Genomic DNA, 20,576 nt, shown 5'->3' on the forward strand with positions numbered 1-20,576 from the left:
TGTATTGTTAGCTTCTCTAGCATGCATTTCTCAAAGTCCAAATAAGTACTGTTGGCATAATCCAGTCTGGATTGCACCACAGCTATTTATGCCTACACACATTCTAATAAATTGAAAATTAACTTTCTTTTCTATAAAGAAAATCTAATTCACAAATCTGCAAACTTGTTAAACCATTGGTAGTTTGGCATTGTTATTAAACCTAGATTTTGGAATGGTGAAACTCCGTGTTCCTTTGGCCAGACATCCTTAGGCCAGAGTGGTGCAAAACCACCTCCCACCTTGCTGTTTTTTTTTATATTACTATAGAGAATTGTGATTACCTAAAAATGACCAGAAAAGTGAGGGTTCACTTAAACGAAAGTTACTTTTTTCAGTTTATTGACTATGCATTGTTTAACATCATTGTATCACAAAATACAAAATATTTATTATGTGTAAATTAATACACATTAGCTACTACTTGACTAAAACAAGAAGACATTCAGAAACTGTACATTTAAGAACTTAACACAAGAGCCTATGTTGTATTATAACCTCCTTACATGGTCCTTCATCCCTAGCTTTTTCAGATTAAGCTCAACATAAATCCTGTGATTAAGGAATGCAGATGCAGGTGCTAGTATTGTCACACTTCAAAATTTCAGGGCGGGCCACAATAAAGACAATCTCCATGAAAGTTAAATACATCAGAGGTACAGAAACAGTAGAGACAGACTGAAGAGTTAATAACAAAGCATTGACTACAGGGGAAGTGTTGCAATAGTGGTCTAAAGTTATGGCATTGTCAAAAGACAACTGAACAAGCATGTCACCCAATAGTGTCTTGCTGGTAGGAAAGTAACACATATACCTGACTGTCTGGCAACAAAAATACACTAAGGTCACAATTGGCTTTACCAATGCAATTGGCAATGCTGTACAGCACCGGAAAAAGCATTTTTATAGATGCTGCCAAGAGAAAATAAGCATTGGCAAAACCAATAGGTCTCACCTATGCAAGAGATATTGGTTTAGCCAATGTGTTTTAGCCATGCTGTACACCAGCATGACTGCTGTTCCGCATGGAGAACAATTAGTAGCTTAGAGTGGAGTGGTATAGAGTGGGGCGAAGTGTGGAGTGGCGAAGAGTGGAGTATAGTGTCATAGAGTGGAGTGTTGTGGAGTAGACTGGAGGGGTGTAGAATGGAATAGAGTGTTGTAGAGTGTCACAGAGTGGAGTGTCATAGAGTGTTGTGGAGTAGAGTCGTAGAGTGGAATGGCATAGAGTAGAGTGGCATGGTCTAGAGTGAAGTGGCATGAAGTGGAGTAGAGTGTTGTAGAGTGTCTTAGAGTGGAGAGGCATAGAGTGGAGGGTAAAGTAGAGTGTCATAGAGCGGAAGGGCGTAGAGTTGAGGGGCTCAGAGTAAAGTGTCGTAGAGTGAAATAGAGTGGGGTAGCACAGAGTCAAATGCCATGTAGCAAAGTGGAGTACAGTGTAGTGGCGTAATATAGAGTGGAGTAAACTGTCATAGAGTAGAGTAGAGTGGTGTAGAGTGGAGTGGAGTAAAGTGGCATGGAGTGTTGTAGAGTGGAGTAGAGCCGTAGAGTGGAGTGGCATAAAGTAGAGTGGTGTGACCTAGAGTGAAGTGGCATAAAGTGGAGTAGAGTGTCGTAGAGGGGAAGTTGTAGAGAAGCTTAGTGTGAAGTGGCATAGAATAGCATAGAGTGGAGTAGAGTATCGCAGAGTGGAGTGGCTTAGAGTGGAAGGGCACAGAGTGGAGTAGAGTGTTGTAGAATGGAGTGCTGTAGAGTGGAATATGCATGGTGTGGTAGTGCACTGCCATTACAGACAACACATTTTCAACTGAAAAAACAATTACATTTGCACAAACCATTTTACCGATAAACATATACAGTGCACAAACGATAATGTGTTTAAATGGCATCACCTAGTGTACTGATTTGTTTTGATCATATTAAAATATTTTTCTCCACTGCTCTTCTGAGTTACAACAAATACTTGCTTTGAACTTCTCTAATTCTGATATATTATGAAATATCTGCACAGTTAATTTACAGACATTTCAATTTTGCTGTGTGCTAGAAAAAAAACATTTTCTTTTCCAGTACCCAACAAGATTGTCACATAAATCCTCTCACTTTGAAGTCGGAGAAAGACAAGTGAAAACCAAGCTCCCTCGGAAGACAGAGACCGACATTTGACCTCTGCCGTTGAATGCACAGCAAATGTGACAAGATAACAAAATTTAAAGGGCAGTTTACAGAGAGCGAGGACTCGTGAAAGAATGCAAAATGTGTTGGTGAACAAGATTTGCTCCATGGGAGTTACGAAGACATGCTGAACAGCCTAAATCGAGTAAGTCCAGCAAATAGAAAGCCTTAAAATTTTAATTACAAACCACAAGGCCAATGGTGAGCAATGGGTGGAATGTATTCCTGGGAAAGTTTTCAGAATGCCCACAATATGGCTTTTGGAAACCAGACAGCTGTGCTGTCTGCAAGGCTTCGACCTAAGATGCAGAGATGACACATCCATGTCTTTTCCGCGACTTCACCCATGCACGCACTTACAAAATGATGCTGATGTAATTTTTTTTGTTTACCAATCCAAGCGAGATTGGTGAATAACAAAAGTTGGAGTAGGGCAAAACTCTTTTTTTTGTAAGGCGGATGGTCCAGCACCAATGTGCTTCTCTGCCCTCCAAATAAAATTGGTAAAAAATTATAGATAAAAAAGGACAAATTGTGGTACAGAGGAGTGGGTGGGCAGTTGGAAAGAATTAAAGTTAAATCTGGGTTGGAGAGGAAGAGAAAAGCAGCATACAAGAGTGAGTGCAACAGAGGGTGCGAGCGGAGGAGTACACGAGGGAGAGAAAAACACAAAATGTGGGGGAGAAGCACACAAGAGACTGGGCAGCACACAAGGGGGGGAGCAACATGGAATACAGAAGAATGTATTTGGCGGGGGAGAAGCACATAAGGGAGAAAGCTGGGAAACACAAGCACTCTTATGAAGGGATTAACCAACAAGAAAAAATTGGTTCTCTGAAAGTGAACAGGGAAAGAATACAAGTCAACAAGTGAAATGGATGGTAAAGAGGCCATGCTTCAGAGAGGGATAAACACATGATTGTACACTGTACGTTTTTGGTAAGCCCACAATAGGTTTATTGAAACAGACCGCTTACAGTGTCTCGCAGGTAAAACCTTAAAAGTGCATTCTTGTAATTGCAAGTTTATATTAACTCTCTTGAATGCCAGATGGGAACTGCTGTCCCAGCTCTTTTACTTTACTTACCAGCCATTTTGCTCTGCATAACCTATTATTCTGGATAAAAAGGGCATTGTTTCTTTTATGTTTTGTATAGCGCAGACTTAGCCAGTGAGCATTAGACAACTTTACAAGAGTAGAAAATCAGACATCTCACCTTTTTATGCACAGGAAAAAATAAGCAATTTGCCCCAAATTAACAGATGTTGAGCTGAGGCTGAGATTAGAACCTGGTTCCGCACAAACTGGGTCAAGAAGAGTACTTGAATAAGAAGCAAGATAAAAAAGGGTAAATGAAGCCAACTAATGGTAAGTAATGGGCAGCAGGTTGTAAGCCTATAAGTTTATGGTATGGCCACAGTAGGTGTATAGCAAGCAGATTGCTTGCGGTGTCTTGTAGGTGAGACCTAAAAAGTGGCTTCTTTGAAATCCGACATTTGTTTCAACTCTCATGAATGCCAGATGGAAACTGCTGCATCAGCTCTTTTGCCTTACCATCCTGCCATTGTGCTCTGCATAATCTAGTATGGTGGATAAAAATAGTATTTTGGGGGAGTTTTATATAGCGTGAACTTAGCCAGAGGCCAACTGACAACTTTACAACAGAGCCGACATCTCGCATTTTTTCTGTGCACAGGAAGATTAAGCGATTTGAATCACCAGATGTTGAGCTGAGGCTGATATTAGAACCTGGTTTCATAGGACAAAGCTTAGAAGCTCTACACACAAGCCTCATCTCCTCCCAGTTAGCTTCCCAGGCCAATGCTACAGAGCTTGTTAACACCAAATAGTAGGGTATGAACAACCTTCAGCTCCTCATGTTCGAGCAAGCAGAAAAGAGTTATTGCATTAATGCTCATGCACGATCTGTTTTGTGAGTTCACGGTTAACTACAGATGTATACACTCCCAACCTCACATTCCACGGCTGCTAAATTCAGTCAGACCCAAAAAATACACAAGTATGAAAAAAAAAAATTAGCACCATTTTCTTTAAAGGAAATTTCATTATAATTACATATGATTTTGGCAGCCTTGATACATTCTACAGATTGTCTTAATTCATAATGTAAAGAAATAAAACTATTGGCATCTTTTACAATACAAACAACTGATGGGCATAAGTCATGTCTGTAGTTCCAATAATTGGTTCTTATCCCTGGCAGCCAATATTGATGAGTCTTCCACAGCCAAGTGATGGGCATCTTCGAGGTCCTGCAGAACTCGAAACAATCGGCTTGTACTGTCACCATCTTCAGAGCCTGGGGAGAAGCAGAGACAATCACATAAGTTCCAAAAATAATGGCTTTCTTTTACTGCTTGTTTTCTGGTCTATTTATATTGGTATTTGTTCACACCCCTGCTACAACGCAGCACCTCGTGAATTAGTATTGAAATTAAGATGGTAGATGGCTTCAAGGTCACTTCAAGTGTCATGTTCAAAATGTAAGGTGAGAACAGGTCAGAATACGACTTGAGTTTGTTGTAGCAACTTGAGGTGCCTTAAATACCTCTTCAGGATATTAGGTTATATTATGTTTATGCCTCGGGTGTTATGTATGACATGTATGGCTAGCAGTAGGGCAAAAACTGTTCTTTCTACCTTACTTAAAAAACATAAATGGGGCCTTCGACTTATGTGGGGTCGTTTTAAAGTTGCTGTTGGCTTCTTACGAAGGATTAGCAAAAATGTAAAAAGAGTAAAAATCAAAACAAACGCAAGACAAAAGAAAGCGTAGGCAAAGCCTGTAGGTCTCACATTTCTGACCTATAGGCTTTGCCAAGGTGGAACATAAGCAGAAAAGCAAAAAGCTTTTAGCTAATGGTGTGCAGCATCAGAAAAAAAGAGGAAAAAAAACAGGCACAATGACTTGGCCACTGCTGCTGGCTGCATCATTCACTGAGCGTGTGCATCTGTGATGAAATACGCTTACTCATACCTCACAACGTATGCATACACTTAGGGAATTACACAAGAGCCATTTTATTTATTTATTTACTGATCTAAAATGGTGAACCCAGGTACGTTTTCAGTCTTTTACTTTGCAGGTTTTTACTTTGTGTAAAAAAAAAAAAAAAAAAAAAAAAAAAAAAATATATATATATATATATATATATATATTAAGCTCAAACAGATCCACAAAAGGAGGCGCGCTCTACTCGTCGGTGCCGGCATCCGGGAAGGACCTATTCCCGTAAATCATTATACCAGTTTAACACTTAGGTTAAAAATGCCGCACTCACAGGATTGTGATAAATCCACTTTTATTTTCAATAACGAAACATCCCACCACCTAACACCTACGCGTTTCGACCTTCACGGTCTTGGTCACGGTAATTTGTTACTCCAAAACATGTGCCATTTATACTGTTCCACTAAGCTATGCCTTTATGTGGCATTCTGGGATCTGTAGTTGTATATAACATATCTAGTGCCATAGCATATTACCGATAAAGTAAACTTATCATAAAAGTGTTACTAATGCAACTAAAAGAAGACAAGTGAGTGAATACATACCCAGAATATTCAAAACAAATATGTGATAATACAGTGTAAATGAAATAAGCAATTAATTACTACTCCTCCATGCATGTTACATTGTATTCAAGATATTTTTATCATGATTTCTGTAACTCATAATAGATAGACAACAGCCACACTATAACGTTCCAATCGCTACGGGGATGCTATTCCCCTTATTATTAAGTTCCTGGTCGTCTATCTATGACTTTCTATGAGTACAATTGGCTGTAGTTACTATTACAATATCACAGGTGGCTGTATAACTCCTCATCGTAGTTAATTCCATGGGGCATCTTGGTTTTTAATTTAATGATATATTTGGACTCCAGGCGTCTTAGTTTTTGTACCCTGTCACCCTCTCGTTCATGTTTATATACAGCTGCTATACCATAATATTTCATGGTCATCCAATTCAGATCTGGATGAGTTTTGAGATGTTTCGTTATGGCATAAGACATGTCTTCATTTTGTACTGCCCTTATATGTTCTAAGATGCGCTTTTTTAAAGGGCATGTGGTACTGCCCACATATTTGAGACCACAGCGACATTCTAAAACATACACCACAAAAGAAGTCTCTCATGTGATTTTTTCTTTGATCACTAGATTGTTTCCTCTAAAATCTGTTACAAACTTTTTGTCACAGCCAATTTTGCATGCTTTACATTTTTTGCAACAGAAAAAACCCTTATTGCCCCCTGTTAGCCAACCAGCAGTTGTAGGCGTCTCAAAATGACTTTTAACTAACATATTCTGTAAAGATGGTACTTTCCGATATGTGATAGAAGGACACGTTCCGACCCGGTGTCCTATGTCACTATCTTTTTTAATTAAGTGCCAATGTCTTCTCAATACTTTAACAATTTGATGATGTTCTTTGCTATATTCTAGAATTAGTCTAATCTCCTCTTCATTCTGTTCCGAGTGTGCTGGCACATTGCTTCTTTTGGCCAGCACCTGATTCCTGGTTTTTTCTTTTGCCTTTGATTCCCCTAACTTAACAGATTTTAATGTGTATCCCCTATTGATAAACCTCTGTCGGGTTTCACTAAATTTTTCGTTCATATCTTGTTCATCTGAACAGTTTCTTCTTATACGGATAAATTCACCATAAGGGATACTTCTAATTAAAGATGTAGGGTGGAAACTAGTACCATGTAAAATACTATTGGTTGCGGTGGGTTTTCTATATAATGTGGTCTGTAATGTTCCTGCTACAATATGTACTTGTACATCTAGGAATTCGATCCGGGTATCGCTACGTTTATATGTAAACTGTAACCCTATGTCATTGTGGTTCAGTATATGAAAGAATTCCTCGAAATCTTTTGTCGTTCCCTGCCAGCTCAAGAACAAATCATCTATGTAGCGAAGCCACATGATCACCTTGTCTAAGTATCTATCATTCTCTTGAGCCCAAGCTACACACTTCTCCCACCACCCCATTGTGAGATTTGCATAACTCGGGGAAAAGGTCATTCCCATCGCTGTACCACAGATTTGTTTGTAAATTTGATGATTAAACAAGATATTGTTGTTGAGACATATATCTATCATTTCTAATAGCATCTCAGAATGTTTGAGAAAGTGGATGCTTTTTTGCCACAGAAAGTATTTCACTGCATTTATCCCCACCTTATGTGAAATGGAGGTATATAGTGACACAACGTCTATTGTTACCAACAAATAGTCAGGTTGCCATCCTACGCCATCCAATGCTCTTAGAAAGTCTCCAGCATCTTGTATATATGAGTTCAGGCCTTTTACCAGTGGGGCCAAAAAGTGATCTATATAATTTGAGATACCTTCATATGGTGAACCACAGCTTGATATAATAGGCCTGCCAGGAGGTTTATCTAAGGTTTTATGGATTTTGGGTAGGAAATAGATTGTTGGCATAGTTGGATAGTTATTTATCATGTATACTTTCTCATCAAAGCTAATCAAACCTTCTGAGTACCATTTTTCCAACCTCTCATTTAAATCCCAAATAAGATCACTGATAGGATTATGCGTTAATTTGCAATAATTCATATGCATATTCAACTGTCTCAGTGCTTCTTCCACATAGTCATCCTTGTTGAGAATTAAATCAAATCAAATCAAATCAAATCATTAACATTTATAAAGCGCGCTACTCACCCGTGCGGGTCTCAAGGCGCTAGGGGGCAAAGGGGGGGTTATCGCTGCTCGAACAGCCAAGTCTTTAGGAGTCTCCGGAAAGCGGAGTGGTCCTGGGTGGTCCTGAGGCTGGTGGGGAGGGAGTTCCAGGTCTTGGCCGCCAGGAAGGAGAAAGATCTCCCACCCGCCGTGGAGCGGCGGGTGCGAGGGACGGCAGCAAGTGCGAGGCCAGCGGAGCGGAGGGGGCGGGTGGGGACGTAGAAGCTGAGGCGTCTGTTGAGGTATTCCGGTCCCTTGTTGTGGAGGGCTTTGTGTGCGTGGGTGAGAAGACGGAAGGTGATCCTTTTGCTGACTGGGAGCCAATGCAGGTGTCTCAGGTGTGCGGAGATGTGGCTGTTGCGGGGTACGTCGAGGATGAGGCGGGCCGAGGCGTTTTGGATGCGTTGCAGGCGGTTTTGGAGTTTGGCGGTGGTCCCGGCGTAGAGGGTGTTGCAGTAGTCCAGGCGACTCGTGACAAGGGCGTGGGTCACGGTTTTTCTGGTGTCGGCGGGGATCCAGCGGAAGATCTTGCGGAGCATGCGGAGAGTGAGGAAGCAGGCGGAGGACACGGCGTTGACTTGCTTGGTCATGGTGAGAAGAGGGTCCAAGATGAAGCCGAGGTTGCGGGCGTGGTCTGCGGGGGTCGGTGCGGTGCCGAGGGCCGTGGGCCACCAGGAGTCGTCCCAGGCGGACGGGGTGTTGCCGAGGATGAGGACTTCCGTTTTTTCAGAGTTCAGCTTTAGGCGGCTGAGCCTCATCCAATCTGCGACGTCCTTCATACCCTCTTGTAGGTTGGTCTTGGCGCTGGCGGGGTCCTTGGTGAGGGAGAGTACAAGTTGGGTGTCGTCGGCGTAGGAGGTGATGATGATGTCGTGCTTGCGTACGATGTCGGCGAGGGGGCTCATGTAGACATTGAAGAGTGTCGGGCTGAGCGATGAGCCTTGAGGTACGCCGCAGATGATCTTGGTGGGTTCTGAGCGAAACGGAGGGAGGTAAACTCTTTGGGAGCGGTTAGCGAGGAAGGAGGCGATCCAGTCCAGGGCCTGGCCTTGGATCCCGGTGGAGCGTAGGCGGGTGATTAGGGTGCGGTGACAGACGGTGTCAAAGGCAGCCGAGAGGTCGAGGAGAATGAGGGCGACTGTTTCACCGTTGTCCATCAGGGTTCTGATGTCGTCTGTGACTGAGATGAGGGCGGTTTCCGTGCTGTGGTTGGTTCGGAATCCGGTTTGTGAAGGGTCGAGCAGGTTGTTGTCTTCCAGGAAGGTGGTCAGCTGTTTGTTGACGGTCTTTTCTATTACCTTGGCTGGGAAAGGTAGAAGAGAGATGGGGCGGAAGTTTTTCAGGTCGCTTGGGTCAGCCGTAGGTTTCTTTAGTAGGGCGTTGACTTCAGCGTGCTTCCAGCATTCGGGGAAGGTAGCAGAAGAAAAAGAAGAGTTGATGACGGTCTGGAGGTGCGGGGAGATGATGTCGTCGGCTTTGTTAAAGATGAAGTGCGGGCAGGGGTCCGAAGGGGCGCCGGAGTGGATAGAGTTCATGATGGATTTGGTTTCTTCCGTGTTGATGTGGGTCCAGTTGTTGAGGGTGATGTCCGGGGAAGCGGGTTCAGTGGTGTATGGTTGGGTCTGGTGTCCGAAGCTGTCGTGGAGGTCGCTGATCTTGCGATGGAAGAAAGTGGCGAGGGATTCGCACAAATCCTGTGAGGGCGTGACGGCGTTGGCGCTGGCGCTGGGGTTGGAGAACTCTTTGACGATGCTGAAGAGTTCTCTGCTGTTGTGGCTGTTTTTGTCTAGTCTGTCGGTGAAAAAGTTCCTTTTGGCAGTGCGGATCAGGTGGTGGTGTTCGCGTGTAGCGTTCTTGAGGGCGGTCATGTTGTCCGCGGTGTGGTCCTTGCGCCAGGCCTTCTCAAGGGCACGACAAGTTTTCTTTGATTCTTTGAGGGTGTCAGAGAACCAGAGAGGTTTTTTGGTGTTGGTCTGTCGATGCGTGCGTTTGAGGGGAGCAAGGTTGTCAGCGCAGTTGGAGATCCAGTTTGTGAGGTTGAGAGCTGCGTCGTTGGGGTCGGTGGTGAGGGTGGGTTGGTTGGCGGCGAGAGCGGAGAAGAGTTGCTCTTCAGGGATCTTGTTCCACTGTCGACGAGGGGTGGGTTGAGTGCGGAGGTGGGAGGTCTCGCGTCGGAATGTGAAGTGGACGCAGCTGTGGTCGGTCCAGTGTAGGGCAGAGGTGTGGCTGAAGAAGACGTGTTTGCTGGCGGAGAAGATAGGGTCGAGCGTGTGTCCGGCGATGTGGGTGGCGGTGTTCACCAGTTGTTTGAGGCCGAGGTTGGCGAGGTTGTCGAGCAGGGTGGTGGTGTTGGGGTCGTTGTTTTGTTCCAGATGGAAGTTGAGGTCGCCTAGGAGGATGTAGTCCGGTGAGGCGAGGGCGTGCGGGGAGATGAAGTCGGCGATGGCGTCGCTGAAAGAGGCGCGAGGTCCGGGAGGACGGTAGACGAGGGATCCTCTGAGGGTGGTCCTTGGGTCGGTGCGAATCTGAAAATGCAGGTGGTCAGCGGCGAGGGGGGGGTCTTCGGTGGAGGTGGTGACGCTGATGGAGTCTTTGAAGATGATGGCGACACCTCCTCCTACTTGGTTGGTGCGGTCTTTTCTGGAGATCTTGTAGCCTTCGGGGATGGCGGTAGCGATGTCTGGAGCAGAGGAGGCGTTCATCCATGTCTCCGTGATGAAGGCGACGTCCGGGGCTGTGGAGTCCAGGAGGTCCCAAAGTTCAACGGCGTGCTTGTGGACGGAACGAGCGTTGATCAGGATGCACTTGAGGTGGTTGATGGCGCGTGGGCTTGTGGTCGTGGTAGTTGCGTGGTGGAAGATGCGTTTGCAGGAGTTGCAGGCGAAGGGTCCATGGGTGCGTTTGGGGTGAGCTAGGAAGCAGGTTTTGGAGCGCCCTGGGTTGAGGGCGTGGAGGGTGGTGGGGTCGTAGCGGATCAATATTCCCCCCCTTGTCTGCAGGTTTGATCACAATTGTATGGTTCTCCATTAGACCTTTCAAGGCCTGTCTTTGTTCTTGCGTCAAATTCTCCCTATTTTTTTTCTGGGGGGATTGTAACTTCTCTAGATCATTGGTCACCAGATCATGAAATATATCAATTTTATTTCCTGGCGATAAAGAAGGGCAGAATTTTGATTTAGGTTTAAATTTCGTTTTGACCCTATGATTTATCTCAATACCCAGTGTGGCTAATATTTCTGTTTCAGTCAGCTCTTCATCTTTCAAATTATGCGTCAAATCATACATAGTTTTTACATCAATGCCTTGTTCGATATTTAAATCTAGTTCATGATGTACGTGGCCTGCTTCTGGTTTCGTAGTAGGACTCAGTTTAGCAAAATATTTTGCCAGTTTTAGTTTCCTTGTAAATTTATACAGATCAATTCTTGTTTGGGCAAAGTCATGATGTCTCTCCGGGCAGAAACTTAGACCCTTTGACAGAACTTGTGTTTCAACTTTGCTTAATACATAATTGGATAAGTTGACAATCACATTTTCTGATTGTTCTGCTCCAAGTTTTAAATGCTGGGGAGTTAATGATCTTTCCGGCTCCGTAGCATGTAGTCTTTTCCTTTTGCTCCGCCTCGTCTTCCTCTTCCTGGGGGGTCTTGCCACCCCTGGCCTCTGCCTCTTCCGGATCTTCCTCTGCTCCTCGGTGTTGTCTGGTCCAAGTATACCAGTTTCATTTCGTCTAAAAAAGTCGTTTTCCGTGTGTTTTTGCTTATACTTTCACCTTCACTCAGATCTGTTTCCGATCCGCTAGTTTCTGTGTTTTTGGTATGGTTCAAATCTATGTTGCCCGCATAAAGTTGTTGTTTCAGAATATCAAATCTTTTGGCAAATGTAAGAATTCGTCCTGATTCATAATCTTGTGCGTCTCTTAGAAATTTACTTTTTTTGCGTTCCTCAACTTGGTTTTCATATTTGTCAAGAAAGGTATTCATGTTTTTTTTACATTTTTCTTTGTCCTCCTCTTGGTCTAACACTGCTATTTGTTCTTCTAGTTCTTTGATGTTTAACCTTAATTGTGTAAATGTTCAGCATATTTGATTAAAATTTCCATCATTCGTTTCGAGCATTCCATAGTGTTCAAGCCCCATTCTTCCAGCATTTCCGGACTTATGTCAGAGTGATTAGGTAAGATGAAAATCCTTAATCCTCTCGGGACTCTTCCTACTTGTATGTATTTTTTCAATGTCATTATTTCCCAACTTTTAGAAATGTCTTTTTTCATAAGACGTTCCAATTGTAAAAACATGTGTTTTACATTATTTGTCGGAGTCATTCCCACGTTTGTCGCAGATTGCCCCTGATTTTGAGAATTGCTGGAGATGTCAAAAGTTAATTCAGCTTTTTGAATCCGTTTAGCTAATCTCTCTTCCATTGTGCTCATAAAATTAATGTCGCTTTATTTAGTCAGAGTAGTAGTATCGGTTATAACAGGTATGGAGTTGTGATTAAGATGGTGGGATTGTTTATCTGTTTACAAGTTATGTGGGTCGACAGATCCTGTGTGGTTTAGTAAGATTCTTCTTTCTTACCCTTAATCACCACTACTGGAGAGTGAGTCCATTTATTGTGCCATCAGGTCTAGGTGGTCTTTTATGTCGATTTGGAAGCCAATATTATTGTCAGGAGTAACCGAGTGCTGTGATGAAAAATGTCGGGGAAAATATGCTGAATTTGGTATAAGCCACTATAATGCTCGTATAGTCCTTTGTAGTTTATATTTTGTGCTTTTCTTGTTGTTGCCAGAATGCCTTCAAAAACACCGAGGCTTCTATGTGCTTCTCATTGCGATTATCAGTACTTATTATCGTTTTGGTTAAGTACGTGTTTCTTTTGCTTTGTTAAGACACTACTAATGTCGGCGTTCTTGCTCTGTTAGGTGTACCAATCCAGAGGATGTGCCACGTTTACAACAGCACACATTCGATATTTATATTTATTTTCAGCAGTTATAGTTACACTTTTAGCTATACTTACGTTAAAAAAACTATAAATTGTGGCCTAAAGTTACTTCATGGCACGAGTTATAGTTTCTTCAGATAAGTATAACTATAACTATAAGTATAACTATAACTGCAGAGTTTCTGTGGTTTTGTATGGGTAAAATGTCAACCTAACTATAACGTCCCTGTAACTTTGGTTTTTAGTGAATATGTATGGTTTTTTAAGTAAAGTACTATATAATTACCATATGTTAATACAACCACCTTTGTGCGGCGGGAGTTGGCGGCAAGGCCTGGCCTGCGGCCAACACCCCTGCATGGTTGTACGCAGCAGGTTTTGGCATGTGAGTGGGTGTATTTTTTTCATTAGATTTTGGAACCGTGGTTCCCTTGCAGATTTATACTGGGGGTTGTGCTGAGCGCCACGGTGCATCCACGAATCAGCCAAAAAAAAGGCCAATGTTTTTCCCCAGAGGGGTCCCTCAGAAACCCCTCCATCTGTCCAATGGAGTCAGGATACAAGTACCCTGACCACTTTTGTCAGTTTTTGATTGCTTCCCATCCCAGGTGAATACGAGGAACAAAACGGCGACTGCAACTTTCCTTTCAGATGCGGTCAGCAAATCAGGGCCTTGCTTTTCTCCTGGATCGATGTCCCTAGATATCTATATTTATTTTTCCTTTAATAACTCTATAACTTCTGAATGGATTTACACTAAATTACAAAAAGCGCTTTTGCTGGGCCAAGATCTAGCTTCCTGTCAAATCTGGTGCAATTTCTTGCAGCGGTTCGGGCTGTAGTTGTGTCTAAAATCCTTAACAGGAATTTGATGAGGAAAACACGTTTTGGGACCCCCCTTTTTTATTTGCCCCACTCAGCAAATCACCCTGAAACTTTCCAAATAGCAGCAGAATTGAGTGGAAAACTAGTTTTGAACATTTCGTGATGATTCGTCAAACGGCACCATAGTTATAGGCAAAAGAAAAATAATTTTCCTATAGAAACTAGGCCCTAACTATACCCGGTTTATATATATATATACTTGAAGCAATTTCACAATCCTGAAAGGGAAACCGGACACCAAGGCCATGCACTATTACATTTATTGTAAAATGTAATAGTGCATGGCCTTGGTGTCTGGTTTCCTTTTCTGGATTGTGAAATTGCTTCAAGTATAATTTTGGGCTCCTGGACCCTGCACCAGACCGCTTAAGAATCCGCCTTGGCATCCTGCCAGGACTGTGTTTGTTTGTTTGGATATATATATATATATATATATATATATATATATATATATATATATATATATAAACCACTTTTTCCCCACAAATACAGAGGAAACTGGCAGTCTAGCATGGGAGTCATGTAATTTATTAAATCCGGCAGCCTCTCTCAGAACACATTTCAGCTCTTCTTGAGCCTTTATTAACTGAAGAGAATGCTGCAAACCAATAATTTTAAATACCTTGCACATGTGTTCATTCACAGAAGTAGTAAAAATACGCTTATCTTCCTGAAATAGGCAGTCACTGTGCACTAAATAAGTCAGACCTGGCATTTCTTGATTTTTTGCAGTCCTCAGAATAAATCAATACATCTCATCTGGCACTTGCAGTTCCAAATATTTCCCAAGCGGGATTCAGGTTTTCACATTTACAGTGCCATGTTATACATCCTTCTCCGAGAGCTACATTCATTTTAAAAAATCAAGTACTGCTGCAATATGAACTTTTCTCACACTTCATCTTTTAGGCAAGTTATCCACATGATGTCCAGCTTTGTAGATTCTGGGGCACTCCAGCCTTAACACAAACACTACAAGTTGCGGTTGTGATCTGAAGCACGCTATGGCGATGTGGTTTGAGAATGGTGTTAGTCATGTTTCGGTGATGAAGATGATGAAGGTGACATCCGGCTCGTGGTTGGTGATGTTAGCCCAGATTTCCGTGCATGAGGAGGGGGCGTTTAGCAGGATGCATTGGAGTGGTTCTTGGTTGTTCGTAGTCTTCTTTGTGTGGGCAGGTGAGCATGTGTTGCAGGAGAAATTGCAGTCTTGGCAGGTGAAAGGTCCTTTCGTTGAGCTTCGGGAGTTCATGAAGCAGCTGTTGATGGGGTGTCCGACATTAAGGGCCTAGAGCTCCTTTGTGGTGTAGTGGTGGGGTTTGGGAGGATGAGGGGTCCTGGCGCTGGGAGCGGTCCAAGCGCAGACGTGTGCAAACAGGCATGCTTTTGACAAGCTGTGCACATCTGCTGCACTGCCACAATGTGACTTCCACTATATGTGCTGGGGGGGTGGTACGGGTGGGAGGCAGGATGGTGAGAGGGCCGAAGCGGCAGTGGCGCAAAGGCAGCGTCAGCAGAGCTCCATTATAGGAGCTGGGAGGTGGGTGGAAGGCGGGATGGCGGGAGTGCATGAAGGCGCCGTCAAGAGGGCATCAGCAGACGCAATCAGGCTCAGCAATATGGGCAGAGCTGTCAACAGCAGGCAGGAGGGCCGTGGAGCAGTGACTAGCCTACGGGGTAAGTCACAAAATGGTGCCAAGACTTTTTCTCAGATAATTTTGGTACTGTGGTACTTGTACCTGTGTCACTATATCAGACTGTCCAATGAGGGAAAATGCACCTGTAGCAAAGCAGAAGCAGCTAGTTTTTTAATATTTTGGTATTGCGGAAATACTGCTGCACTCCCACAATAGCAAATGCCAAGTTATTTGTAACATTTTCTCAGTTAACCCCTTCCTGCCCAACAAGACCCCTTTAAATGCTAATTTTTCAAAAACGGCTGAACGGATTTACACCAACTCACAAAAAGCTTGCTCTTTGAGTTAAGTTCTAAGTTTGTGCCAAACTGTCCATGAAGTGGATGAACTTTTCTTTTGGAAAGATTTGCACAGAACCATCAAAGGGCTCCAATGTTAATAAAGAAAAAATAATGTTTCTATTATTAAGTAGAACTTTTTAAAAGTAATTAAATATAAATTATTTAATTTAAAAAATAACATGAAAATAAGGGTTTATGGTATTTTTACGTAGGGGTAGTAAAGAGTTTTTAGGGCTCAGGTTGGGTAGTGTGTATGTGGTTCTAAGGAGTTTTATGTCTCAGGGATTAGTGCTGTTAAGGGGGTACTAAGGTGTATTTAGGGCTCAAGGATGGGTAGTGTATATTGGTAGTAAGGATTTTTTTGAACTCAGGAATGGGCAGAGTTTAGCAGTAGTAAGGTGTTTTTTGGGATCATGGATGAGTAGTGTATATGAGTAATAAGGAGTGTTGAAGGCTCAGGGTTGGGTAGCATCTAAGGATAGTACATGTTTTTTAGGTTGAAAAAGGTTAAATGAATGGCAGTTTAAAACATTGAATTAAAATTATATGACATTCAAATAGAAGTGATATTACTTTAATATAGAACAAGTATTCTGATTATCAAAAGATAATTCAATATAAATTATATAATTATATTAAATATTTGAATTAAAATGCCATTATAATAACAATGGGTTTACAATAAATTAAAGGTGATATTAATTTAGTATAGAACTATAAAAGATAATTCAATTTTAAATGAAATAATTACATTAATTTCTAGATTTAAAATAGAAATCTATGGATCTATATATATTTATATGTAAAAAGGATTTAAAGTCTCAGGTCCTCATTACAAGTGTGGTGGTCTTAAGACCTCCACACTCAAGGTGGCGGTCGGACCACTGCCAAAGTGGCGGTCTGACGTCCACATTACAACAGTGGCGAAAGCACCACGGTCGGACCGCCAGCACTGCCAGTTTTAGGCCGGCCGATGGTCTGGCGGTGCCGGCGGTCTGCGCCGCCCTGGGGATTACAACCCCTGTGTCTGCCAGCTTTTTCATGCCGGTTCCACAGTCATGCAAAGGCTGGCAGAGACAGGGTGCCGGGGGGCTCCATGGGGGCCTCTGCACTGCCCACGCACTTGGCATGGGCAGTGCAGGGCCCCCCATAGACAGCTCCGTCATGCTTATCACTGTCTGAATTACGGCCGATTATGAGCCAGCGTCAATGTTGTGGTGAGTTTCCCGCTGGGCCAGAGGACGGAAATGCTGTTTCCACCCGCTGGCCCAGCTGGAAACTCGTAATATGGCCAGTGGATGGAAAACCGGAGTGGCAGTATCCCGGCCCAAAGAGTTTAGTGGGAGTTTGGCGGGCGGCCTCTGCCGCCTGCCAAACTCATAATGAGTCCCTTAGTGTCATAACACATGACATAAGGGTACTACCAAAAATATCACTGGAATGTAATGACTCCAAATGTAATATCCTACGAAGCAACAACTGACATTTGAGCAACACACAAGACTTCTTCATAACATTTTGTGAGGCCTGGAAAAGTGAAGCAGGAGACCAGTTGAGCGCCTTAGGTCGCCAGTGGTGATTAAAAACTTGTCCTGGCACTACCTGATGCAATTCGAATGCCTACTTACAATACATTACAATAGGGATCTATTTAATTTAGAAAGGGACTTCTCCCTGTCATGCCTTTGGATCTCAGCACTGGGGCTACATTTGCGTCCAGCAAACTTGGGTGTGCCTGTCCATTCAAGAACTCTGCAAGAAAGCCTATTGGTCCCTGGGAATTATCCTTGGGGTGACCTGAAACTGTGCCTCCTATACATATTTGAAGATACTGATGCCAATTTCCACCCAAAAATGCTACTATACTTGGGACTAGTTATTGCCAAGTGGGACTCAGCGCAACACAGGCGAGCCGCCAACTTTCCACCTCTGAGAGAGTGGGTGAGGGGGCATGCACAGATAAATTCTACTCAAAAATCCTGTATGTTAGCCTCTTGGATACTCTCACAAACATGATAAGATTTGGGACTCTTGGAAGACCACTTTCATTTGGACAGTTGCATTTATAGTCGCGTGTGTATGTGCGAGCACGTTGCTTCTCTCATTCCCGCTATAATCCTTCGTAATTACTAATGCATGAAATTGTTATATGTTATTAGGTCTTTCCTTTGTATAAGTAACTCTATAGCCCCTCTACTGACCCTCTTCAGGTGAGATTAATTTCAAAAATTATTTCATGTCTTATTCAGAATCATATATGGCTGTAGTTAAACTAGGCACATTTCAAGACTGCTTTTGAAACACATAGACCCTTCTTAAATGTTGCATTCTTTTCTTTTTTTATTATTTTCATTAGTTTCCAGATTAATGAGAAACACAAACAAATAATTATAAATTGCAGCAGGCATAGATCGGCATGATGATTAATAACCTTAGCTATAAAACAATTACGGCACATATATAATATGGTGAAGTCAGTGGCTCAGTTTCACAAGTTACCTTTCAAATTTCGCATTCTTAAACATTGCCTATGAGATAATACTGTTTTGCAACACTATAAACGTTGGCATGCTTACCTGGGGGAGTTTTCACACTGTTCTCCTTCAGCAGAGCCAGGTATTTTTCCCTTATGAAAAAAACAACAAACACTGAATTGTTTTGATGTGCTTGCATTTTTTGGTTAAACACTGGCCCGAAACGTACGCAGCTAGTTAGAGCACATAATAGAATCACTCCGCTTTCTGGGTAGACCGTTATGCTAAGTGGATCATGAAGGGTGTAATGGTCCTGTTACAGTAGGCTGAGGAGGCGGAGGCACTACCTCTGACATTTCAGCCGCACCCAGAGTTGTCATACAAAAGGTGGACATTTTTTTCCTCGAAGTAGCTCCCACCTCTTTGGCTGAACTGAGGGGTCCCTACCACTGACTGCTATTATTTCCACTAGGACTAGTACGCATTCACAGGACCTGCACAACTTCTCCTAGTCATGAGCCCTACAAAGCAGTGGCAGGCTGTTCTAATCCTTTTGTGCAACAGGATTGCACCACGCCCATCAGGAACATCCTCTGCACTAAACACCTACACTAGAAGCTAGGATTCCTGGATGTTAAACCCACCCCTTTTCATTTGATTCCTTTATTACATCTTTCTCGTCTTCCTACATGCTTACTTATCTAATGCAGGAGATCACTGCATCCCTTTTCTGGACAGAAGGTGCAGGACAAGGAGCTGCTTCTGAACTATTCTCCTGAGAGCTTTTCTATTCGACCGTTTGTTCAGCTGTCCACCTGAATGGGGTGCCCATCACGTAGTATTTCTTGTATCAGTCATTTCAACTTGGGCAGTACTTTTTCAGTCAGTCTCTTATAGGCTGTTTTATTTCTCCAAAGGAAACTCTAAGATAACAGATACTGGTGACTTGGCTTTTTAACCAGATCTGCTGCTTAGTTTTGAAAAAGTCACCAAAAGCTAAATATTTCTTGAACACTCTCTCCCAGATCCAAGTATCATAGGCTATTTCTATCCCTATAAGCTTTCTACATCCACTCCTCTGACCATACATGGTCTAGTGCATATTCAAGCACAAATCCACTAGTAGCAGTGACTAGTTCTTGAATATCAGTGAACTACCTCTAACATTTTCTGAAATGTTTCAAATTCCTATGCCTGCCTACTTAAAACATTTTTTTTTCTGGCATCTACTTTCCATCTTTCATTTATAGCTATCATTTTGGGGTCATATTTGACCTAACCTTGTCTTAATAGTTCACAATTCTACCACTACTCGCACCACAAGATAACATTATCTCACACTTTCAACTACTAAATCTACTGTTCTCACTGAGTTTGTTTTCATGAGTTGATTATTGTTCTCTTCATTTGTTCTCTTTTACCCTTACAGCTAATTGTTAATTTTGCTATTTGCTTCTTTTTCGAGCTGCCAACATCTACTCATTTCATCCCTATTCTCCTCCCTCTGATTCGGCTTCCTTTCCAGTACCATCTTCAATCTTGTTTCTTCACTATAGTTTTATAGAAACTCATGCTCTTCCTACTTCACTCATCTTTAATGATTACTCCGGCTCAATCTCTATTGGCAGCTTCCCATTTTTGAGTGATTGTTCACCTTTTTGTCCTTTCTCCTTAAATGTTCCTAAATTGCAGAATGCTTTGTCCTATACTCATTGGTCTGCTTTGGTTCAGTTCCACGTTTTTAACAGAGACCCTAAATGTGGCTCAGCTCATATCTTCCTTAGTATACTTACATAATTAATTCTCTGACTCCGAGGAGATGTTTGAATATTAACTGTGCTTCAAAATCTTGGTCCAGGAGATCATTCCATTCCTGCAGAGTAACTCCATGACGTGACTTATCACAGCCCAGGCCTAAGATACAGTGTCAAGAAATAACCAATGAATGGTGTTTGATAATGTGAGCTCCATTATAATGTGCCTTCACTGCCAGAGGGGCAGTACTATTAGAAATACATTGAACGACTTAAAGTATTTTATTAGTATTTTAATAGGAACCAAAGGATTGTGGGGTCGAAGTTTAAATTGTACTGCCCCTTTTCGTACAACAAAGTGTTGATTTTATCTAAATATTTGTAATAGTTTTTCATCAACTAGCACTTGCTCTAAAGACAGAAAGACACATAAATCATATAAAACAACATCAAAACACCATACAACGTATGTATAACTTCTCTATGCCCTATCTGAGAGGAAGGCGACCTTATAGCAATTGCAACTTCTTGGTACTATCTACAATTGGTATTTGGATAAAATATTGAGTTATAAATATC

At 42.5% G+C, this 20,576-nt stretch overlaps 1 protein-coding gene across 2 annotated transcripts in view; it reads right to left on the bottom strand.

Moving 5' to 3' along the window:
- Window positions 1–3,147: 3,147 nt before the first annotated feature.
- The window catches only part of LOC138286443 (ras GTPase-activating protein 4-like), a 386,898-nt gene continuing 369,469 nt past the window's right edge, over window positions 3,148–20,576 (bottom strand). For both annotated transcript variants that reach the window (XM_069226706.1, XM_069226707.1), the window contains exons 19-21: window positions 20,037–20,157; window positions 18,346–18,395; window positions 3,148–4,535 (exon numbers count right to left, since the gene is read on the bottom strand). In XM_069226706.1, the coding sequence (XP_069082807.1) occupies window positions 4,399–4,535; window positions 18,346–18,395; window positions 20,037–20,157 (308 nt within the window). In that variant the 3' untranslated portion in view covers window positions 3,148–4,398. The remainder of the gene's footprint in view (window positions 4,536–18,345; window positions 18,396–20,036; window positions 20,158–20,576) is intronic.

Source organism: Pleurodeles waltl, chromosome 3_2 (genome assembly GCF_031143425.1).
Source record: "Pleurodeles waltl isolate 20211129_DDA chromosome 3_2, aPleWal1.hap1.20221129, whole genome shotgun sequence".
In the NCBI taxonomy this organism is placed as follows: Eukaryota; Metazoa; Chordata; class Amphibia; order Caudata; family Salamandridae; genus Pleurodeles; species Pleurodeles waltl.